Genomic DNA, 18,184 nt, shown 5'->3' with positions numbered 1-18,184 from the left:
AACCTATATGGCAGAGCTCAATTTATAGTAAAGAGGCATTCTAGCCGAGAAATATTGTTGAGACATTTTGAAAAATTTAGTTTTTAAAAACCAAAATTGTCCACAAAAACCATAAACTATTGTGACAATGAGAGAACACGTTGAGGGTTTAAAACAAAATATTCTCAAGGTTGAAGCTCTCTCTGAGTACTAAACAAGGGACTGCCACACTTGTACAAATTAATAGTTAGGTAGCACTTGATGTATTGTATATACATTTGACTTCCGACCTTAGAAAGGATATTGAGGCTGTGGACAAGATACAAAATACATTAACAAGGATTATACCTGCATAGGTGCTTCAGATACACAGAGAGACTATAGAGTCTGGGGCATCTTTGTCAGAACAATGAAGGATACATGTTAACCAGAACACAAGGATAACATCTCTGCCCTTGTAAATTGCCACAACATCATTTACAATCGTCAGAAACAGTAAAGGGGTCTATAGTTCAACTTGCCACAATTGGCTGTCAGAATATTGAGACTAATGACACTCACTGTCATGTGTGCGTAAATTGTAGTGCAATTTCAGGTGAGGATCAGCGTGGCCACCCAAAAGTTACTGTCCAAGTTGCCCTGCTCTGCTGTTAACTTTACCAAAATGGTATTCGATTGTCTATTTCTCAATTGGTATGCACTGAATGTCAGAAGGTTGCTGTTCTTTTATGGTAGATACGAACTAAAGCAGTTTCCAAATTACATTTGTTTTCTCTGATTTTCCTTTGTCACTCTTACTTCCTGCGTACCTGATTTGAGATTACAATCTCCCGACTTCTGGTCCTTCCATGTTTGGTTCTTAATCTTTTCATCTAATTTGTCGGGAGATACCTTTTTGTCCTGTTTACTTGGGTTCCAGGTGCCCTGTTTTCCTCCCTCTTCGCTATTACAACCTCGCCTTTCTAGCAACTGCATGGGCAAAAAATTATTTGAGCTGAAGGGTTCAAGTGAATGACATGCTGCTACATTCCCTACTACAGAAAATTCTGCCCATTATTTTAATTCTCTCGGTACTGCATTGAAGTGTCTGTGGAGTAGAGCTTGAACTAGACCTTTTTGCCTCGGGTGAGTTTGCTATCATTGAAATAAGCTAAATAGATTAAATTGAACTCAACCTATGCTATAGTGCACTGCACCCCTCAATTGTTTATATTCAATGAGGATGTAAGCCCTATACTACTAATCTCATCTTCCTCAGCCATATGCAAAATGATACAATATACTGGTGAGCTTCCATTCCCAGGCCCCCACACATATTGCTGCAGTGTAAGCCCCCAAAATGTGTATAATAATATGCTGAGCCAAATGCTGCCTTCTCACTTTGTGGTCCTTGCAAAAGTTTCAAGGGGTCCATCACATATAATTAAAGAACCAGCATTTTTCATTTACAAATGAGGATCTATCTGTGACCTAGAATCAGTTACACCTGGTTTGTCCAGCCCATGGACCACTATCCAGCCTGCGGACTTTCTGTTCGAACTATGGTAAGTTCAATGAATGATGCTGCAAGAAGTTCCTCCTCCAATCACAGGCCTTTTCTCTCCTGCAGTTGCTGCTGGTAGGTCGGCAAGTGAGTGTGAGCAACAAATTTGGGAGAGAAAGAGTCTGATTGGAGGAGCAAATTACAGTGTGAAGGTGAATGTCCTCTTTGTTTTCACAGCACGCGATCTCTCTGCCCTTGGCCGTCCTCTCAGTCTCCTGCACAGATGGCAGAGTGAGCCAAGAAGACCATGAGAATCGCAACAACAGTCTGCCCAGCTCCCTGAATACCCAGAAACTTGCACTACGTCCCATTCACCCATGACTCGTGTAGGCCATGAATTAAATTCGTTCCTGGCCCAGAAATGCCTAAATTCCAGTTCATTTTTTTAATAAATATTTTTATTGAATTTTACATTTGTACACTATACAGGAGATGATTGAAATGATTATTATTTACAATTTACCTGTTTTCCTTTCTTAGGCACTTCTTCGCTCTTTTGCCCTCCCCCCTTATTTTCCCACCCCCTCCCCTTTTCTGTTTAGATGTTATAATCTATCTTTCATCTTATTTTTAATCCTATGGCTTTGTTGGGGGTGGGGGGCCCTTTTTGATCTTTCCCTCAGTACCCTCGTAGTCTCCGGCGGACGATTAAGGAAGCAAAAGCAAGGGCATCGGCCCTCTTCCCCATTTGAAGTTCTGGCTGGTCCGATACCCTGAAGACTGCGTCTTTTGGGTACGGCACCACCCTCACCCCCACAACCACTTGTCCTTCACCTCCAGGAAGAACCTGCACATTCTAGTTCTGATTAGGTGCGCTCTGTGAACCGCTTTAAACTGCATGAGGCTCAGCCTTGCACAGGAGGAGGTAGTGTTGCCCCTACTTGCTTCGCTCCAGCATCCCCACCCTACTTCCGTCCCTAGGTCATCGTACCATTTCTGTCTTGCTCCGTCTAGTGGTGTGCTCGCCCCTTTCTCCATACTGTCCGCATCCAGTAGTTCCTCCAGCATTATGTATCTCGGGGCCCTAGGGTACATCGGCGTCTCCTTGCAGAGAAACTTTTTGATTTGTAAATGTTGGAGCTCTAGACTGTTCGGTAGTTTGGTTTCTCCGTCGGCTCGTTCAAGGTTGCAAGTCTGTCCCCCATGTAGAAGTCCCTAATCACTAGTCTTCACCTGTTGAAGGCGGTGTCTAGCATGGCTGGTGGGAATCTGTGGTTACCGTAGATGGGGGCCATGGTGGACACCTCAGTTAAGCCAAAGTGTTAATTCAGCTGGTTCCAAGATTTTAGCTTTGCTTCCACTACTGGGCTGGATGTGTACATAATCATTTTATCTAATCTTTGGAAAAAGGCCGTAGGGATGAAGATTGGTATGAATACAAACAGGAAGAGGAACCTTGGCAGTACATTCATCTTGATCGTCTGCACCCTCCCTGCCAGGAAAGCAGGAGTGCACCCCATCTGTGTAGGTTCTTTTTGACTTCCTCCGCCAGACTGGTCAGATTCCACTTGTGGATCCGTGTCCAGTCATGGGCTATCTGGATCCCCAAGAAGCGGAATTTGTTTTAGGCTAGTTTAAATGGTAGACCTTCTTGCTCTGTTCCTTCCCCATTTGGGTTCACTGGGAATACCTCACTTTTGCCCAAGTTGAGTTTGTAGCCCTAGAAGATCCCAAACTCTTCCAGGAGCTTCATGATTTCTTTCAAACTGTTCTGCGGGTCCGAGATGTAGAGTAGCAGGCCATCAGCATAGAGTAAGACTCTGTGCTGTCTGCCTCCTCTTCAGATACCCTTCTAACCTCTCACGTGTTGTAGGGCGATCGCCAGGGTTCAATTGCTCGGGCGAACAGCTGCGGGGCCAGCGGGCATTCCAGCTTGGTGCCTCTGCAACTGGAACTATTCAGAGTTGCTGTGTTGGTCCGAACGCTCGCTTTGGAGGCAATGTACAGGAGATTTACCCACGAGGTGAACCCTGTCCCCAGCCCAAACCGCTCCAGTACCTCAATGAAGTACCGCCATTTAACTCTGCCTAAGGCCTTTTCTGCGTCCAGGGAGACGACCACCTATGATGTTCTCTCCCTGGATGGGGTCAGAATCACATTCAGCAGCCATCTGATGTTCACAGTTGGCTGTCTACCTTTGACAAAACCCATCTGGTCCTCCGCGGCCACTTCTGGTACACAGTCTCTTGGCCAGGAGTTCAACGAGTATTTTCGCATCTACATTAAGCAGCGAAATTGGCCTATATGATTTGCATTCCATTGGGTCTTTGTTTGTTTTGGGTATCAGCGAAAAGGTGGCCTGGGTTCGAGTAGGAGGCAAAGTGCCCCTTGCTAGCGAGTGAGCAAACATCTCCTGTAGGTGCGGGTAAAAAGCTGGTGAGAATTTTTCACAGAAGTCTGCCAAGAACCCATCAGGCCCTGGCTCCTTCCCCACCTGCATGGAGTTGATGGTCTCCATGACCTCACCCAGTCCTATTGGTGCTTCCAGCTCCCTCCTCTATCGTCTGCCACAACTGGCATACCCAGTCCATCGAGGAACTGTTTCATCCCTGCTCCCCCGTCGGGCTCGGAGGTGTTCGGTAGAAGGCCTCAAATGCCTGGTGACCTTTTTTGGTTCAGATACCAGTCCGCCTCTGCTCTCCTTTACCTGGTCTATCTCCCTCGTGGCTGCCTGCTTTGTCAGCTGGTGAGCCAACAGGCAGCTAGCCTTCTCTCCATATTCATAAAAGGTCTGGCAGAGTTGGTGCACTGCCTTCCTAGTAGATAGGTTAAAGTCCTTTTGTAGCTTTTTCCTCCCTGCCAGAGGCTGTACGGTTGGGGCCTCGGAGTATCTTCTGTCGACCTCCAGAATGGAGTCGATCAGTTGTTGCCTAGCTGCCGCCTTTTCCCTATCTCTACATGTCTTGTATGCTATAATCTCTCCCCTGATCACCGCTTTTAATGTCTCCCAGAACATGAAAGGTAAGACTTCCCCATTCTGGTTGTTGGTAGTGTACTCGCCTATGGCCTGTGATGTTTCCAGCAGAAGACCTTGTCGGCCGTGAGGTCCGTGTCCAACCTCCATGCAGAGCGTTGGGCACGGCCTGTCTCCAACCTCACATCCGTGTAATATGGAGTGTGGTCGGAGATGACTATCGCGGAGTATTCCGCTCTTGCTATTTCTGGAAGCACCAATTTCCCCACTGCAAAGAGGTCTTCTCCCGATCCTGGTATCTATGTAATTTTTTTTTAAATTTAGTGTACCCAATTCATTTTTTCCAATTATGGAGCAATTTAGCGTGGCCAATTGACCTATATTGCACATCATAGGGTTGTGGGGCGAAACCCATGAAAACACTGGGAGAATGTGCAAACTCCACACGGACAGTGACCCAGAGCTGGGATCGAACCTGGGACCTCGGCACCGTGAGGCAACAAGGCTAACCCACTGTGCCACCGTGCTGCCCTGTTTCTATGTAATTTGGCAATTATTGCCCTTGGCTGTTCCCCCGCCTTGGGCTTCAGTCAGAGCGATCTGTGTGCCTTGTCAATTTCCGGCGGCTTGGGGAAGCTGTCCCTCCCGATTAGGTTGCACAGCATCTGGGCCACATAGTCCGTCGGGTCCCTGCTCTTGATCCCCTCTGACAGACCCACGATCCAGATATTTTGCTGGTGAGACCAATTCTCCTGGTCCTCGACTTTCCCATTCAGGCTCCCCTGGGTTGCCATTAACCTTTTTATTTCGGCCTCCAGAGCAACAATCCTGTCGCTCTGGTCTATCAACGCATTTTCCAGCTCTAGGATCGCTTTCCCCTGAGCTTCCAGTTTGTTCCCCATTCCATCAATCATGTTCTGCATGGCGACCAACGACTCTGTCACTGCCACCTGGATCTCCACTTTTTTCATCTCTCATCGCCATCAATTCATTTGTCAAGGATGTCTCCAATCCATCTCCGTACGTGGGGTGGGGGAGGCCGTTGTTCGGGTCGCTGGTCTGCCCCTATCCGGGGAGGCTGCGGACCCCTTGTCTCGTGGGTCTGCAGACTTGCTCACCTGCTGTTCTGCCTTTTCCTTCACTTCTACCTTCTCTACGGCCTCTCGTGCTCCCATTTGCTGTCATGTTGTACCTATTCTTTCCCTTGTGGGTGAAATAAGCCTGAATTTTCGGGCTAAATTCGTCTAAAAGTGCCTATTTGATTGTATTCTGGAGGAGAGCTCCCTGATGTGCGACTGCTCAGCACATCACCGTCACCGGGTCTCCAGAACTAAATTCTAATTCTAATCCCTGTTTTCAAATATTTCCAAGTTCTTCAGCCTTCCCTATCACTGTAAACTGCTCCTTTACTACAACTCTCCGATCTCTGCACTTCTCCAATTCTAACTTCTGCAGCTGATTTATAATCATTCCACTGGTGTTTGCTCTCCCTTCAGCTCCCTCGATCCTCAGCTATGGAAATCCCTCTTGTGTTCTTTTAAGATAAACCTAAAATCTACCTCTTTGTTCTAGTATGTGGTTCAGTGATGGTTTAGGCTATTTAAAGGTATATTGTAAATGCTAGTTGTTGCACTTCAAAGTAAATAAAGCACTTGAGATATGTGATTAAGCTACTATTTAAGTGATAAGTTTTTTGTTCCAAATACTGATATGTTTGCAGGTTTGGGTCCCACCAGATATTTAGCATTTGGTCTATGTTTGTGCATTACTTCTGTTGAAAGATACGTGTAATATTTGTTTAGGACCAAGTGGACTTCAACCAACTGTGAAAGTAAAGCCAGTGATGGTACACGATTCAGATAGTGAAGATGAGGATGAATATAACATGGATACTTCTGGCAATCAAAATGGGAATGACACTGGGGATAATTATTTAGATGGTGATGAAAAAAAGAAAACTACGTCTATACCTTGTGAAAGTTCTGGTGAGTGTTACAATTGTTTCATTGGTGTGCAGATCACTATGTATGCTTATGTTAAATTTTACTTCTTCCCAATTTATTTGATTTTATGCATCAAGCTGTTAGTGAATTGAAAATTGATGGGGCTCTTCAACTTGTGTAACTATGTTAAGTAATTATTTCATTTTGTACAGGTTTTGAGATAGGTGACAAAAATATATTAAAAGGTGGAACCCATTTGGTAGATCTGACCAGAATGCAATTCTATTACTAGTGAGTAACAACTGTGTAACAATTCATTTTTCATGCATCTGAACGGAATAACCGCTTTGTAATTTTAAAAAACCCACTAACTTGAACTGAAGCTAATTTCTAGTGGGTCAGTAAAATACATCTCACAACTTAATAGAAAACTAATGTTTCCACTCAGCATTTGTATATTAAGCTCCCACCCCCAAACTTTTTCTCAATACATTAAAATCCAATCTTCTCTTTCGCTTAATTATCTGATAATGGTCACTCACACAATATTTCTAGAAATACTCTGCCAGTCACTACATTTTAGCAAATTAGAAAGATCTTCTTGATTGACATTTGAGTTTAACAAACACTCTTAAAAATCCAGCTGAGTTTCATTGACCATGGTTCTTTGATTTGCCTGTGAACCTCGTTCATTGTGATATTTTGTCCCAACTTTATTTTCCCAAAGCATGTTTGGAAGTTTTACATAGAGTTTTGGTGCAAGCCTTTCTGTAATTTTATTTTGCTTTTCTCCTCAATTGCATTGAATATCAGCTTGTTTGGCTCTAAATTTTATTTTTCCAACGTTAGCAATCTATATGATTTGAAACAGTTCTGACATGATGCTCAAGTGATCTGTTTGTCTTCAAACGTTGGACTAATGCCATTTTATTTTACAGGCATTTGTGGTAAAGGCAAGACCCCACTGCGGAAGAAAAGCCCAGTTAGTCAATCGGACCTGCTAGCACCATCGCAAGTTGAGGAAAGCAGTTGTGAGAAAGGCTGTCAGGTGACCAGTGAACAGATAAAGGCTGATATGAAAGCAGCTAGTGATGTCCCAGAGAGGAACAGGAACAAAGATGTTTCTTCTGGAACTGGAACCTGTTCTACTCCTTCAAAAACAACCAACTCAAACACTGTCACATCTTCTCAGCATATAGAATCTAATAGGACAGCCACTGTGAATGGAGAGTGCCGACATTGTAAAACATCATATTCATCACATCCTGGTAATGGAATTCATGCCGGTTCATGTACTTCACATACAATTGGAGACTCTTCAGAAAGTAATGAGGGAAACTCGATGAACAATTCAGTTCATACTGGCTGCATATGCAATACATCTCAGGTAAATGAAAGCAGGGCAGGTGAATGCTGTGAAGCAGATGAGCCTTCCACAAGCAGGGCATCTGGTAACTGTGATTTAAATGGATACTGCAACACAGATTCAACCGTATCAGAATTTTCACAAAGAAAATCTTCCACTTGTGCAGAAGGACAACTAAATGTTGATAATGGGAGGACTAGAAGTGATGATGCCAGAGATTCGGAGAATTCTAATCATCATCTCATGTGCTCTGAAGGAGCCCAACATGAAGGCTATCCACGCAGACCTGTGACAAGAGCAAGTAGCAAATATAGCCAGGTTCCATTAATCACAGAGCCAGGTAAACAACATATATGATTGTAAATATTTTGCACTGCATAATATTGAACAATACTTACTGTAGTGTCTTGTATTAAGTGCAAAGTGAATATGGATGAAGAAGGCAATGTAGTCCACCCGTACAGACTGTATAGAGTTAACCCAATAGTTAAGAAATTCAAATATTTTCTCACCATTATACCTATATGCCTGGTCTAGATGTTGATTATTGTGTGAAAAACCCCTGATGTCAGGCCTAGATTTGACTTTTACTAGCTTAATTCTGTGGCTCCCACTCCTGCTCTTGCAATTTAGTTCTGAACCTTTCCATATTGTTTTGCCAGCCTCTTAAAATTTCATCTGATTTGCTTTTGTGGTTAAAAAGCCTACGTCTCTGCAGATTTACCTCGTACTGAGACATACGACTTTTGGAACCACCTTTGTGGCTCTTTTCTGAACTGCTTTCAGTGCTGAGAGCTCCTTTTCTGTCTTGGTGACTGGAACTGAACTCAAATTAAACTCTGATCAGTGCAATAATCAGCAGGCATCACTTCTTCCCTTCTTTCTTGGTATTACAGTTCAACATTCAGTCACCTGTGTGGTTTGCTGCTCTGTATTAATGGAATGTGTTTAACTTCAAATTTAGCTTTCACCAGAAGCTTGGATGTTTCAATACCATTCATGGAGTTTGTATTTAACACATTTTTCCCTTCTGTCCAATTCTTTACATCTGTCTGTTCATTTTCACTTGCCATAGTTTATTTTATTCAACTTTGTATTTCTCATGTTGCTTTCTTAGCCCTTTCAATTTACCATCTGCAAATGTGACCATTTTACTTTGGGTTTCTGAACCCAAGTTGATGTAAATTAGAAATCATGTTGCCCTAATATTGACTTTTGGGGCACTTAAATCAGCAGGTTCTATTTACCGCCTCCATCTTCACAAGTAACTTTTCTAATTAGCCATCAATTATTCTTCAATTTCTAATCTATTTCCAAGCTTTACCCTGTATCCCCACAAGTTTGACCATAAATCTTCAGAGGTTTATGGGTATCAGATTATAGGGCTGTCAATGCACAAGCTCCCCAGCGTTGGATTTGGGAGTTACCCTGAAGATGTGCTGGGGAATCTTTATTTTGTTCATTCACGAGATGTGGGCGTCGCTGGGCCAGGCCAGCATTTATGGCCCATCCCTGAGGGCATTTAAGAGTTGACCACATTGCTGTGGATCTGGAGTCACGTCTATGCAAGATAAGGTAAGGACGACAGATTTTGTTCACTAAAGGACATTAGTGAACCAGACGGGTTTTTCTGATAATCAACAATGGTTTCATGGTCATCATTAGGCTTTTAATTCCAGATTTTTATTGAATTCAAATTTTACCATCTGGGTCTGGACCTGGGTCTTCAGAGAAGACTCTCGGTCTCTGGATTACTAGTCCACCAACAATACCACCACACCACTGCCTCCCCATACCACTACGCCACTGCCTCTCTCAGAACTTCAGAGCGAAGGCTTTGCATGGCAGTTACCCAGTAGTGTAGACTTCCTCTGGGTAATTGCCCTGTCCTGGGAACTATCCGTAAATGCGATTTTAAATTGCAATGTTCAATGATTGCAACTGTGTTTCGGAAATAGTTACCCGTAGAAAGTTAGAATGCTTAAGACCTGATTGGAAAAATTAATACTGAACCAACTTGATCCCCCAAGCCTAACACCTGACCTGACGGGACTCTATCTCCCAACCCCCACAGCACTGTCCAAACCCTTCCCCACCTCCCAAACCCAACCCACTTAACTTCTCCTGGCCTGTCCATTTTAATTTGACCTTTAAACTTCCTAGATTAAGGCATCTAGTGCTGTAAAAAAGCAGCGTGTCCCTTTCATCTTGACTCTCATGCTGGGCCTCGATGACTGTTGCGCTGCTGGATATTGTTTGGCCCGAGTTGGGAAGGTTGGACGATATGGTCATTGAGGAAATTCAAAGTAAGTAATTGTTCATGGAGTGGCAATCCAACACTGATTGCCACTCCGTGTAAGTTTTGATCTATAGTCTCCTTCGCTATCACTTCCTTAAAAAAATGTCAAGCAGTTTTGGACTCGATTAACAATTTACTAATAATAATTATGCAGATTGCCAAGTTTGCTTTTGATGATCCAATTATTTGATATGTACAGTAGATGTAATATTGCACTGCGAAGTATGGGGATCTTGAGGTGCATTCCCACAGATCTTTAAAGTGGTTTAAAAGGTATATGGGATACTTATTTTATTTGCGGAGATATAACATAAGTGCAGTTGGACCACAAGTAGATTACTGGATACGGTTCTGCTCACTACATTACAGGAAGAATATGATCTCATGAGAAAGAGTACATTAGAGATTTATGACAATGTTATCTGGACTGGCAAAAAAGATTGTATAGGCTGGATAATTTAATTGAGGGTTATAAAATTTTGAGGGGTGCAGATTGCAAGGGCCTATTTCCAGTAGCAGTGAGGTCAATAGCCAGGGGATAAAGTAATTCAATTAGTCAAAGGAATAGAGGAGATTTGAGGAAAACATTTTTTGACCCAGAGGGTTGGGAGTGTCTGAGTTCACTGCCTGTACGGTTAGAGGCAAAAACCCTCATCACATTTAGAAATACCCGGTTATGTACTTGAAGTGCTGTAACCTACAAGACTACGGACCGAAAGTGGGGTTTGGTTGGGCAACGCTTTTTCGACCGGCGTGTACAAAATGGGTCAAATGGCCTCAGGGTTGTAAATTTCTATGATTCTGTTGAAGTAAGACTAATTATTCTACAGCAAAAATTGAAAATGCTGGAAATACTCAGCAGATCTGGCATCATCTGTGGCCAGAGAAAAGAGAGTTACCCTTTCAGATCAGTAACCCTTTTGAAAGAACTTGGACTTCTGACAATTGGTCATAGACCTGAAACATTTAAATGTTTATCTCTCCACAGATGCTGCAGATTAACATATTTTCAGAATGCTCTTTTCTCATTTAGGATTTCTAGCATTCATAGTGATTTTCCCCAAATAGACTTCAGTTGCCTGTATTTGTTTCATTTGAATTTTTAAAAAATGATTGCTACATTATACACTTGTCGATCTGTGCTACCTCTCCACTGTTCTAATAATCCCTCATAATTATCAGCATCCAACAGTTATTGTGTTTCTGTTGGTATTCGGGGATTAGTAACATGTATTTTTGGGAATTTTTGTTTCTTAGGTTTATTAGTTGTCCAGGACAATTGTTCCATTTATATACATGTCCTTAATTCTACTAGGGCTATTGCAACTTAATGAAGGACTGCGGTTGTAGCTTCTCTTGTGTACTCTTGGAAAAAGCAATTGTGCAAAATATTAACCATCTGTGGTCAGCATTATTCATAATATTTACAGTTCTTGCCTTTGATTGCCTTCTTAAATACAGAGAAGTTTTGCAATTGAAGCTGTTTTTTCCCAGTTCTTTCTCAATCGCATGACCGTTTTTAAGATTTTGAATGAACAAGATAGACAATAGGACCTGCATTTGAATGGGGTCAAAGTTCTTTAAATTTAATGGGTTCATTTTGAAGTGCGCTCATTATGCAGACAAGTAAGATAGCTGCTTTACATACAGTATGGTCCCATTAACAGCAAATGACTTAAATTATCAGATCTGTTTGATGGAGTGGCGAAGGGTGATGAGCAAAATTCCCTGCTTTACTTCGAATAGTTCATAGCATCTTTTGTATCCACCAGAGCGGGTTAAGGCGGAGCCTCAGTTGAACTTCGTCCAAAAGTCGCCATGCCTCTGAATGCAGCAGTTGCTTAATATTGAACTTGAGACTCGGTCTTAACATTATATTCTCAAACTTTGAAGTGAAGCCTGAATTTACACCTTTCTGATCTGGAAGTGAACAGTAATTTTAAAAGTCAGGATCATGACCCGCATGCGGGTGTCTGGAGGGTCACGGGGCAAACGATCGCAGCGTTTCCAATCTTGGGAAGAAGTGCTCTATGGCCAGGACCATCTTTTTAAAATGTTGTCTGCGACCGGCTTTCCAAATGCCGGACACCCTGCGCATGCATGCCCCCTCAGCAGTGTGCAGGCCCAGAGCCCAGCAAGGAAATGAAAATGAAATGAAAATCGCTTATTGTCACAAGTAGGCTTCAATGAAGTTACTGTGAAAAGCCCCTAGTCGCCACATTTCAGCGCCTGGTACGGGAATTGAACCGTGCTGCTGGCCTGCTTTGGTCTGCTTTAAAAGCCTGCGATTTAGCCCAGTGTGCTAAACCAGCAGAACGCCTCCTTCTGATGGCAGCGTGCTGACCCAGGAGCTGATTTTTTTTTTTTAATTGATGGAGTCTTCTCTCCAGAAGCAGCAGCAGAGAGCAGGTCACGCACCCGGTACACTGATGTCACGTGCTCTGGGCGCAAGAGAGATTTCTCCACTTCGTAGGTGCCAGTGGTGCTGTTGTAAGTTCCAGGGCCACTTCTGAACAACCCATGAAGTCGAAGCTGAAAACAGGAACAAAGCAGTGTAAAAAAAGATTTCTTGAGGTATGGGTTTATTATTTGTGCCACTGCAAATCAGGATGTAAAGTTTGTGTATCTTATATGTAACGAAGTACTGGCAAATGAAAAATTAAACTATCAAAACTTCAAAGGCATTTCAAGACCAAACATGGCGAGTTTGAGGACAAACCTCTTGATTTTTTTCAACGGATGCAGTAAAATCTTAAATCATCAGGCGAAGTCCTTAGCAGAAGTGTAACATTCAATGGCAAATCAGGTGAGATCCTGAAGACCAAGCAGGCTCAACTGTCAAATTAAAGGAAGCGAAAATGGGTCGCAAAGTTCGGCTGGTGTGGGGCCAAAGGACGGCCAGTTGCTAAAAATGGGTCCTGGACAAAAAGGTTTGAAAAAAAATTGGTGTACAGTTTTCTCTTCTCTGAGATGCCCAAGAGAGGCAGAGGCAAAAAAGAATTGGTCCGAAACTCGTCAACTGGCTCTGAAGCCTTCGTAGAGCTACTGGATGGCGGAGTTAGTGTCTTCTCCAATCATTCCACTAACGGCCGGAGCTCTCTCCAAAATTCTTCCGATTCAGCTCGATAAACACCTACAAACCTTGTCAGTGGATCTTAAAAGATAAATTGAAGAGGCGTTGGCCCCGCTTGGTTCTTAAAACCACCGCTAAAACCGTCAAAGCTCATGGAGCCGCAATTAACGTCATGGAGACGGCTCTGTCGGACCACTGTGAATAGGATCACCTCCATGGAGTCCAACCTTCTGTGGTCAAAGTTAACAAATCATTGACAACTAAGTTGAATACCCTTGTAGAATAGATCCAGAAAGCAGAGTATTTGTATTGTGGGGTTACTAGAGGGGATCGAGGGCCGCACCCCTACTGAATATTTCTTCGACATGTTCCACAAGACAGTGGGTGGAGGTGTACTTCCAACCCCCCGGAAATAGCCCACTTCGGCCTAAGCCTGGCTTGGAAGGTCGTCCTCGTGCGGTGATTGCAACATTTAACAGTTTCAAAGAGAAGGAGGTGGTTCTTCGATGGGCAAAGGAGCACTGGGATTTCACGTGGGAAGGCCACTCTTAGACTGTACCAAGACATGAGTGCAGGCCTAATTAAGAAGAGAGCCACTTTTAATAGTGATATCCATCATGTTCAAGAGTGGAGTCAAATTCGGAATAATCTATCCAGCTTGCCTTTGAGTAACATTCAAAGAACAAGACCACTTTTTTGATTCACCGGGCGATGCTGACTCCTTTGTTCAGAGGTACAAGTTGAGCTCTGTTTAATTTGTTAGATTGCTCTATGAATGTGCACTTTGTATTTCATTTCTTTTCATGTTCGTTGTTTGGGTGTATTCTTAATGCATTTACTTATATTTGAGAGGTTTCTGGTGTTTGTCCTTTTTATATTAGCCTATTTTTTTCCCCTTTCTCTTTTCATTATTATCATTTGGAATGGCTTTTAGTCGTCGACGTGGCATTGTAGGTTGAATAAGTTTTTACTCTCCAGTTGTGAATCTCCCTGCTAACAGAGGGTCTTAGTTAATCGGAGTGGTATTAGAGGGTTTTCTGCAGCTCATAATAATGGTTTGTAGTGTTGTTTTGTTTTGTCAATTATAGGCTTTGGGCTAGGTTATTGTTTGCCATCATTTCTTTTGCTTTGGGATGCAGTTATACTCAACTGTGATGGTATTTTGAGGAGGTGTGAGTTCAAGTTTGCTGATGGTGTCTGCTGGCCTCTCTGTCGAGTCATCTGACCTGATCCGGAGACCATCTTGGGTGGATCTTCTTGCTTTATCTTAGTTGTGCCCCTTGTTTAACATCTCGCCACAGGAATGGCTGATTCCGGTTTTGAGGGGCGGTGGGACCTCCAATCCGACTAATTACCTGGAACATGAAAGCTTTAAATTGTCCTGTAAAACGGTCGAGAGCATTCGCTGATCTTGAGACTTTTTTTGCAAGAAACCAATTTGTATATTAAGGATCAGGCCAGGCTATGTAAAGGTTGGACTGGGCAAGTTTTTCACTGTAGTTTCAATAGCAGAGCCAGGAGTGCGGTGATTTTAATTAATAAAAGAGTCAATTTCCCTCTTCTCAGATTGTGGCTGACCCCAATGGTCGATGCATAATCGTCTACGGTTCCCGAGTAGTTCTGGTCAAGGTTTACACCCCCAGTTTGGATGATACGAATTTCATTAATTTCAGTTAGCTTCCCTGCCCAACCTTAACTCACACCATCTTATTTTAGGAGGTGATCTGAACTGTGTTTTGGATCGTTCTAATACTAAATCATTTGTCCCATCAGTGATGCCTTTTATGGGTCAAATCAGGGGGTAAATCCTTGGCATTTCTTGCATCCAAATGATAGGGATTTCTCTTTTGTTTTCCCCTTCATGTTCGCCATGTGCATTCCCTTTTTGATTTTTTCATTTTAGATATGGCTCTCCTCCCTTTGGTAGTGGCAGCTGAGAATCAGCAATTGTAATCTCTAACCGCACCCCACACTTTGTTGCTAAATCCGGCCCCAACCAACACCCACCCTGAAGATTGGATACTACTACGCTGGCCGATTTTATAAATAAAAAATAAATTAAAAAATTGCGAGTGCTTAACCACCTCTAAAATCACTATATCAAATTGAATAGGTCCGACTCAGTCTCCCCTTCCACATTGTTGGAGGCTCTTAAGGGCGTCCTTGGGCGGAGGGGGGGGGGGGGGGGGGGAGAATTATTTCTTAGAGCAGATATATGCTGAAGATGAAAAAATTAGAACAGCAGAGGACTCCATTTTAGAGATATATTGTCAGTACTGCTCGATCCAATTCCAGAAATATATGCAAGCAGAAAAAGGTTGCAGTCTCAGTTCGAGCTTCTGTCCACTGATTAGGCCTTACGTCAGATACAGCACTCCAGCGGTGCATTTTATGAGTATGGGGAGAAAGCATGTCTTCTTCTGGCTTCATCAACTTGAACGCCAGAAGGCCTCCCATGAGATACCCCAGATACTCAACCCGCGTGGCAACCTCGTTTCCACCCCTCGCCAGGTTATTGCAGCTTTTAAATCCTATTACTGTGGCCTGTATAAATATGAGGCCCCCCCCCCCCCCCCCCCCCCCGAGGACAAGTCGGATCATGTCTGAGTTTCTGGATAACCTGCCCGGTATCCTCCAAAGATGTGCAAGTTAGGTGGATTGGCCATGATAAAATTGCCCCTTAGTGTCCAGCGATGTACAAGTTAGGTGAGGTTACAGGGTTGGGCGGGGGTGTGCCTCCGTAGGGTGCTCTTTCAGAGAGTCAGTGCAGATTTGCTGGGCCAAATGGCCTCTCTGCACTGTAGAGGTTCTATGATTCTGCCCATCTCAACTGTCAAGGCAGACGAGGTATGGGTTAGACTCCCCATTAACACCAGATGAGATTTTAAAATGTATTGGGCTGGTAAGACCTCTGGTCCGGATGGCTTTCTGACCGGATTTTATAAGAAGTTCTCAGAACAGCTCGCACCTTTTGTTGTTAGATATGTTTAATGACCCCCAATTCTGTGTTTCATTGCCTCCAACCCTTGCTCAAGTCTCTATTTCCTTTCCCCTGAAGAGGGACAAGGACCCATCCAAGTACGGTTCCTACCGACCCATCATGCTTTTAAATGCGGACGTTAAGCTGCTCGCTAAGGTTCTGCCACTACGTTTGGAACCTTGGATGAAGAACAGTATTGACTTTGTTACTTGTGAATTTGTCAATGATTTAGAGGAATATTGAGGAAAAGCAGAAGGGTGGTGAAAGACGTTAACAGCCTCAAAAGGCAAAGACTATTCCGTACTCTCCGTCATCCACTTAGAATAAGGACGGATCTGTGCATTTTTCCTTCCAAAGCTTGTATCTCTGTTTCATCTGAGTCATTTACTGCAAAAAGTGGGAATTAATTTCACAATCAACAGCTCCCAAGTATGAAGTTGCTAAGCTTAGCTCCGGACATCTTTGGACTTTCTGTTGGACATTTGTGCCAGTGGAAGTTAGGTGGTACAAGCCAAGCAGTGGTGTCCTGCTCACTGTATTTTTGGCCCTGACTTCATTGTTATACAGGCAATCGGGTCCTCAGCCCCTCGTTTTGGAGGGTAATGATGCACTCCAGTATTTTCAGATCGGTCAAAGGAACCATGCAAACGAGGTTTACTATGGTATCACATTAAAATCTTACTTTATTTAAATTAAAACATAACGTTGGATACATACAGTGGATCCATCAGCATCTGAAAAATAAAGCAAAGTTCATGTTTTGGTGAAGGGCCTTATTTAGAACATTGACCTTTTTCTGTTTCGGTGTCTTGCTTTCCTTTATTTTTAGTTCTATTTTAGATATCCAATGTTTGATTTTCAATTTCCACCCACATATGCCATGTGGGAATTCTTGAATCTGTAGCTAGATTAATGAATCTTCTAATATGCTTCTTATCCAAGACTGTAGATATTTGGCAGAAGCTGTTAAAACAATTTGGCAAACTGATTAATAATGTTTCAAATACGGTTATGATGTGCTTTAGTTTGGGCATCTATAAATAGCCATATATTTATAGATTGATTTTGTACTGCTCTTTGGTAAGATATTGTTGGGGCCAGTTACACAACATGCATTTGTGGAGTTCCACTCACCAGCTTCGAAATGCAGGTTAAATTTTGATGAGTGATTAAAGCGCATGTGTTTTGCTGCATTGAAACACTTTTGAAGTCCGTGTTTCTGTATCTTGCTGATAGTTTTGTATCTGTAACATTTGTAGCGGTCTGCAATTATGTCACCTACAAAATTCCAATATTGCACTTAATGTTAAGCATTGGACAAAATTGTTTGCATAATTTGTACTTTGAATGTTTGATAACTAGCTTGTGGATTTTATAATACTAAATCGGGTTATGTTGGGCTTAATCTATAGCAATCAGTGGGTGGCACAGGGTACATTGCACTGATAATCTTTTTTTTAAACCTACAATTTTTTTAAAACCTGCTTACCTGAATTAAAATGGTAAAGAGTAGTGATTTCCACCCCACTCCCTTCTCCAATGTTTAAAATGTCTAACTATTGGGAGAGAGTTCTGTGGAGGTTGTATCCAGGGTTGCAAAATTATTTCCAAAATAGGGCAGTTCATTTCCAACCAGGCAGAATTTGAACAATTTAAATGTGATTCTGCCTGGCTGGAATGCAGACTGTAACAAAATACCTAAGTGCTGTATAAATGCCCTCTTAATTTAGTTCACAGTATATTTACAGCATTAGTTTCCAATTTTGAGGAATATACAAGAAGGCACATAGCTGACATTAAAAATGTTGACATCTTATTTGGCAGAGTTGTGAAAGTTTGAGCTAAAATGCATTTAGAGAAGCATTTTTTTCAACTTATGCTAACCTGCAAGTATTTCTTACTGTTGGGGTAAAAAGTTGGAAGTGTGCTCAATTACTCATCGCTAATAATATTGTGAAATATGATATAGTTACACCCACAGTGCTTTTAGGTGGGAAGTTCCAGGATTTTGACCCAGCAATGGCGATATAGTACCAAGTCAGGATGTTGTGCGGCTTAGAGAACAACTTGCAGGTGGTGGTGTTCCC

The 18,184-nt window shown here is 42.7% G+C and overlaps 1 protein-coding gene across 8 annotated transcripts in view; it reads left to right on the top strand.

The window, feature by feature from the left end:
- The window catches only part of fbxo38 (F-box protein 38), a 78,251-nt gene that overhangs the window by 43,989 nt on the left and 16,078 nt on the right, over positions 1–18,184 (top strand). For all 8 annotated transcript variants that reach the window (XM_038795588.1, XM_038795586.1, XM_038795585.1 and 5 more), the window contains 2 exons: positions 6,239–6,421; positions 7,318–8,085. In XM_038795588.1, the coding sequence (XP_038651516.1) occupies positions 6,239–6,421; positions 7,318–8,085 (951 nt within the window). The remainder of the gene's footprint in view (positions 1–6,238; positions 6,422–7,317; positions 8,086–18,184) is intronic.

Source organism: Scyliorhinus canicula, chromosome 4 (genome assembly GCF_902713615.1).
Source record: "Scyliorhinus canicula chromosome 4, sScyCan1.1, whole genome shotgun sequence".
NCBI classification, from domain to species: domain Eukaryota; kingdom Metazoa; phylum Chordata; class Chondrichthyes; order Carcharhiniformes; family Scyliorhinidae; genus Scyliorhinus; species Scyliorhinus canicula.
The sequence above is the reverse complement of the archived record's forward strand: the minus strand, read 5'-3'. Positions and strand labels throughout refer to the sequence as shown.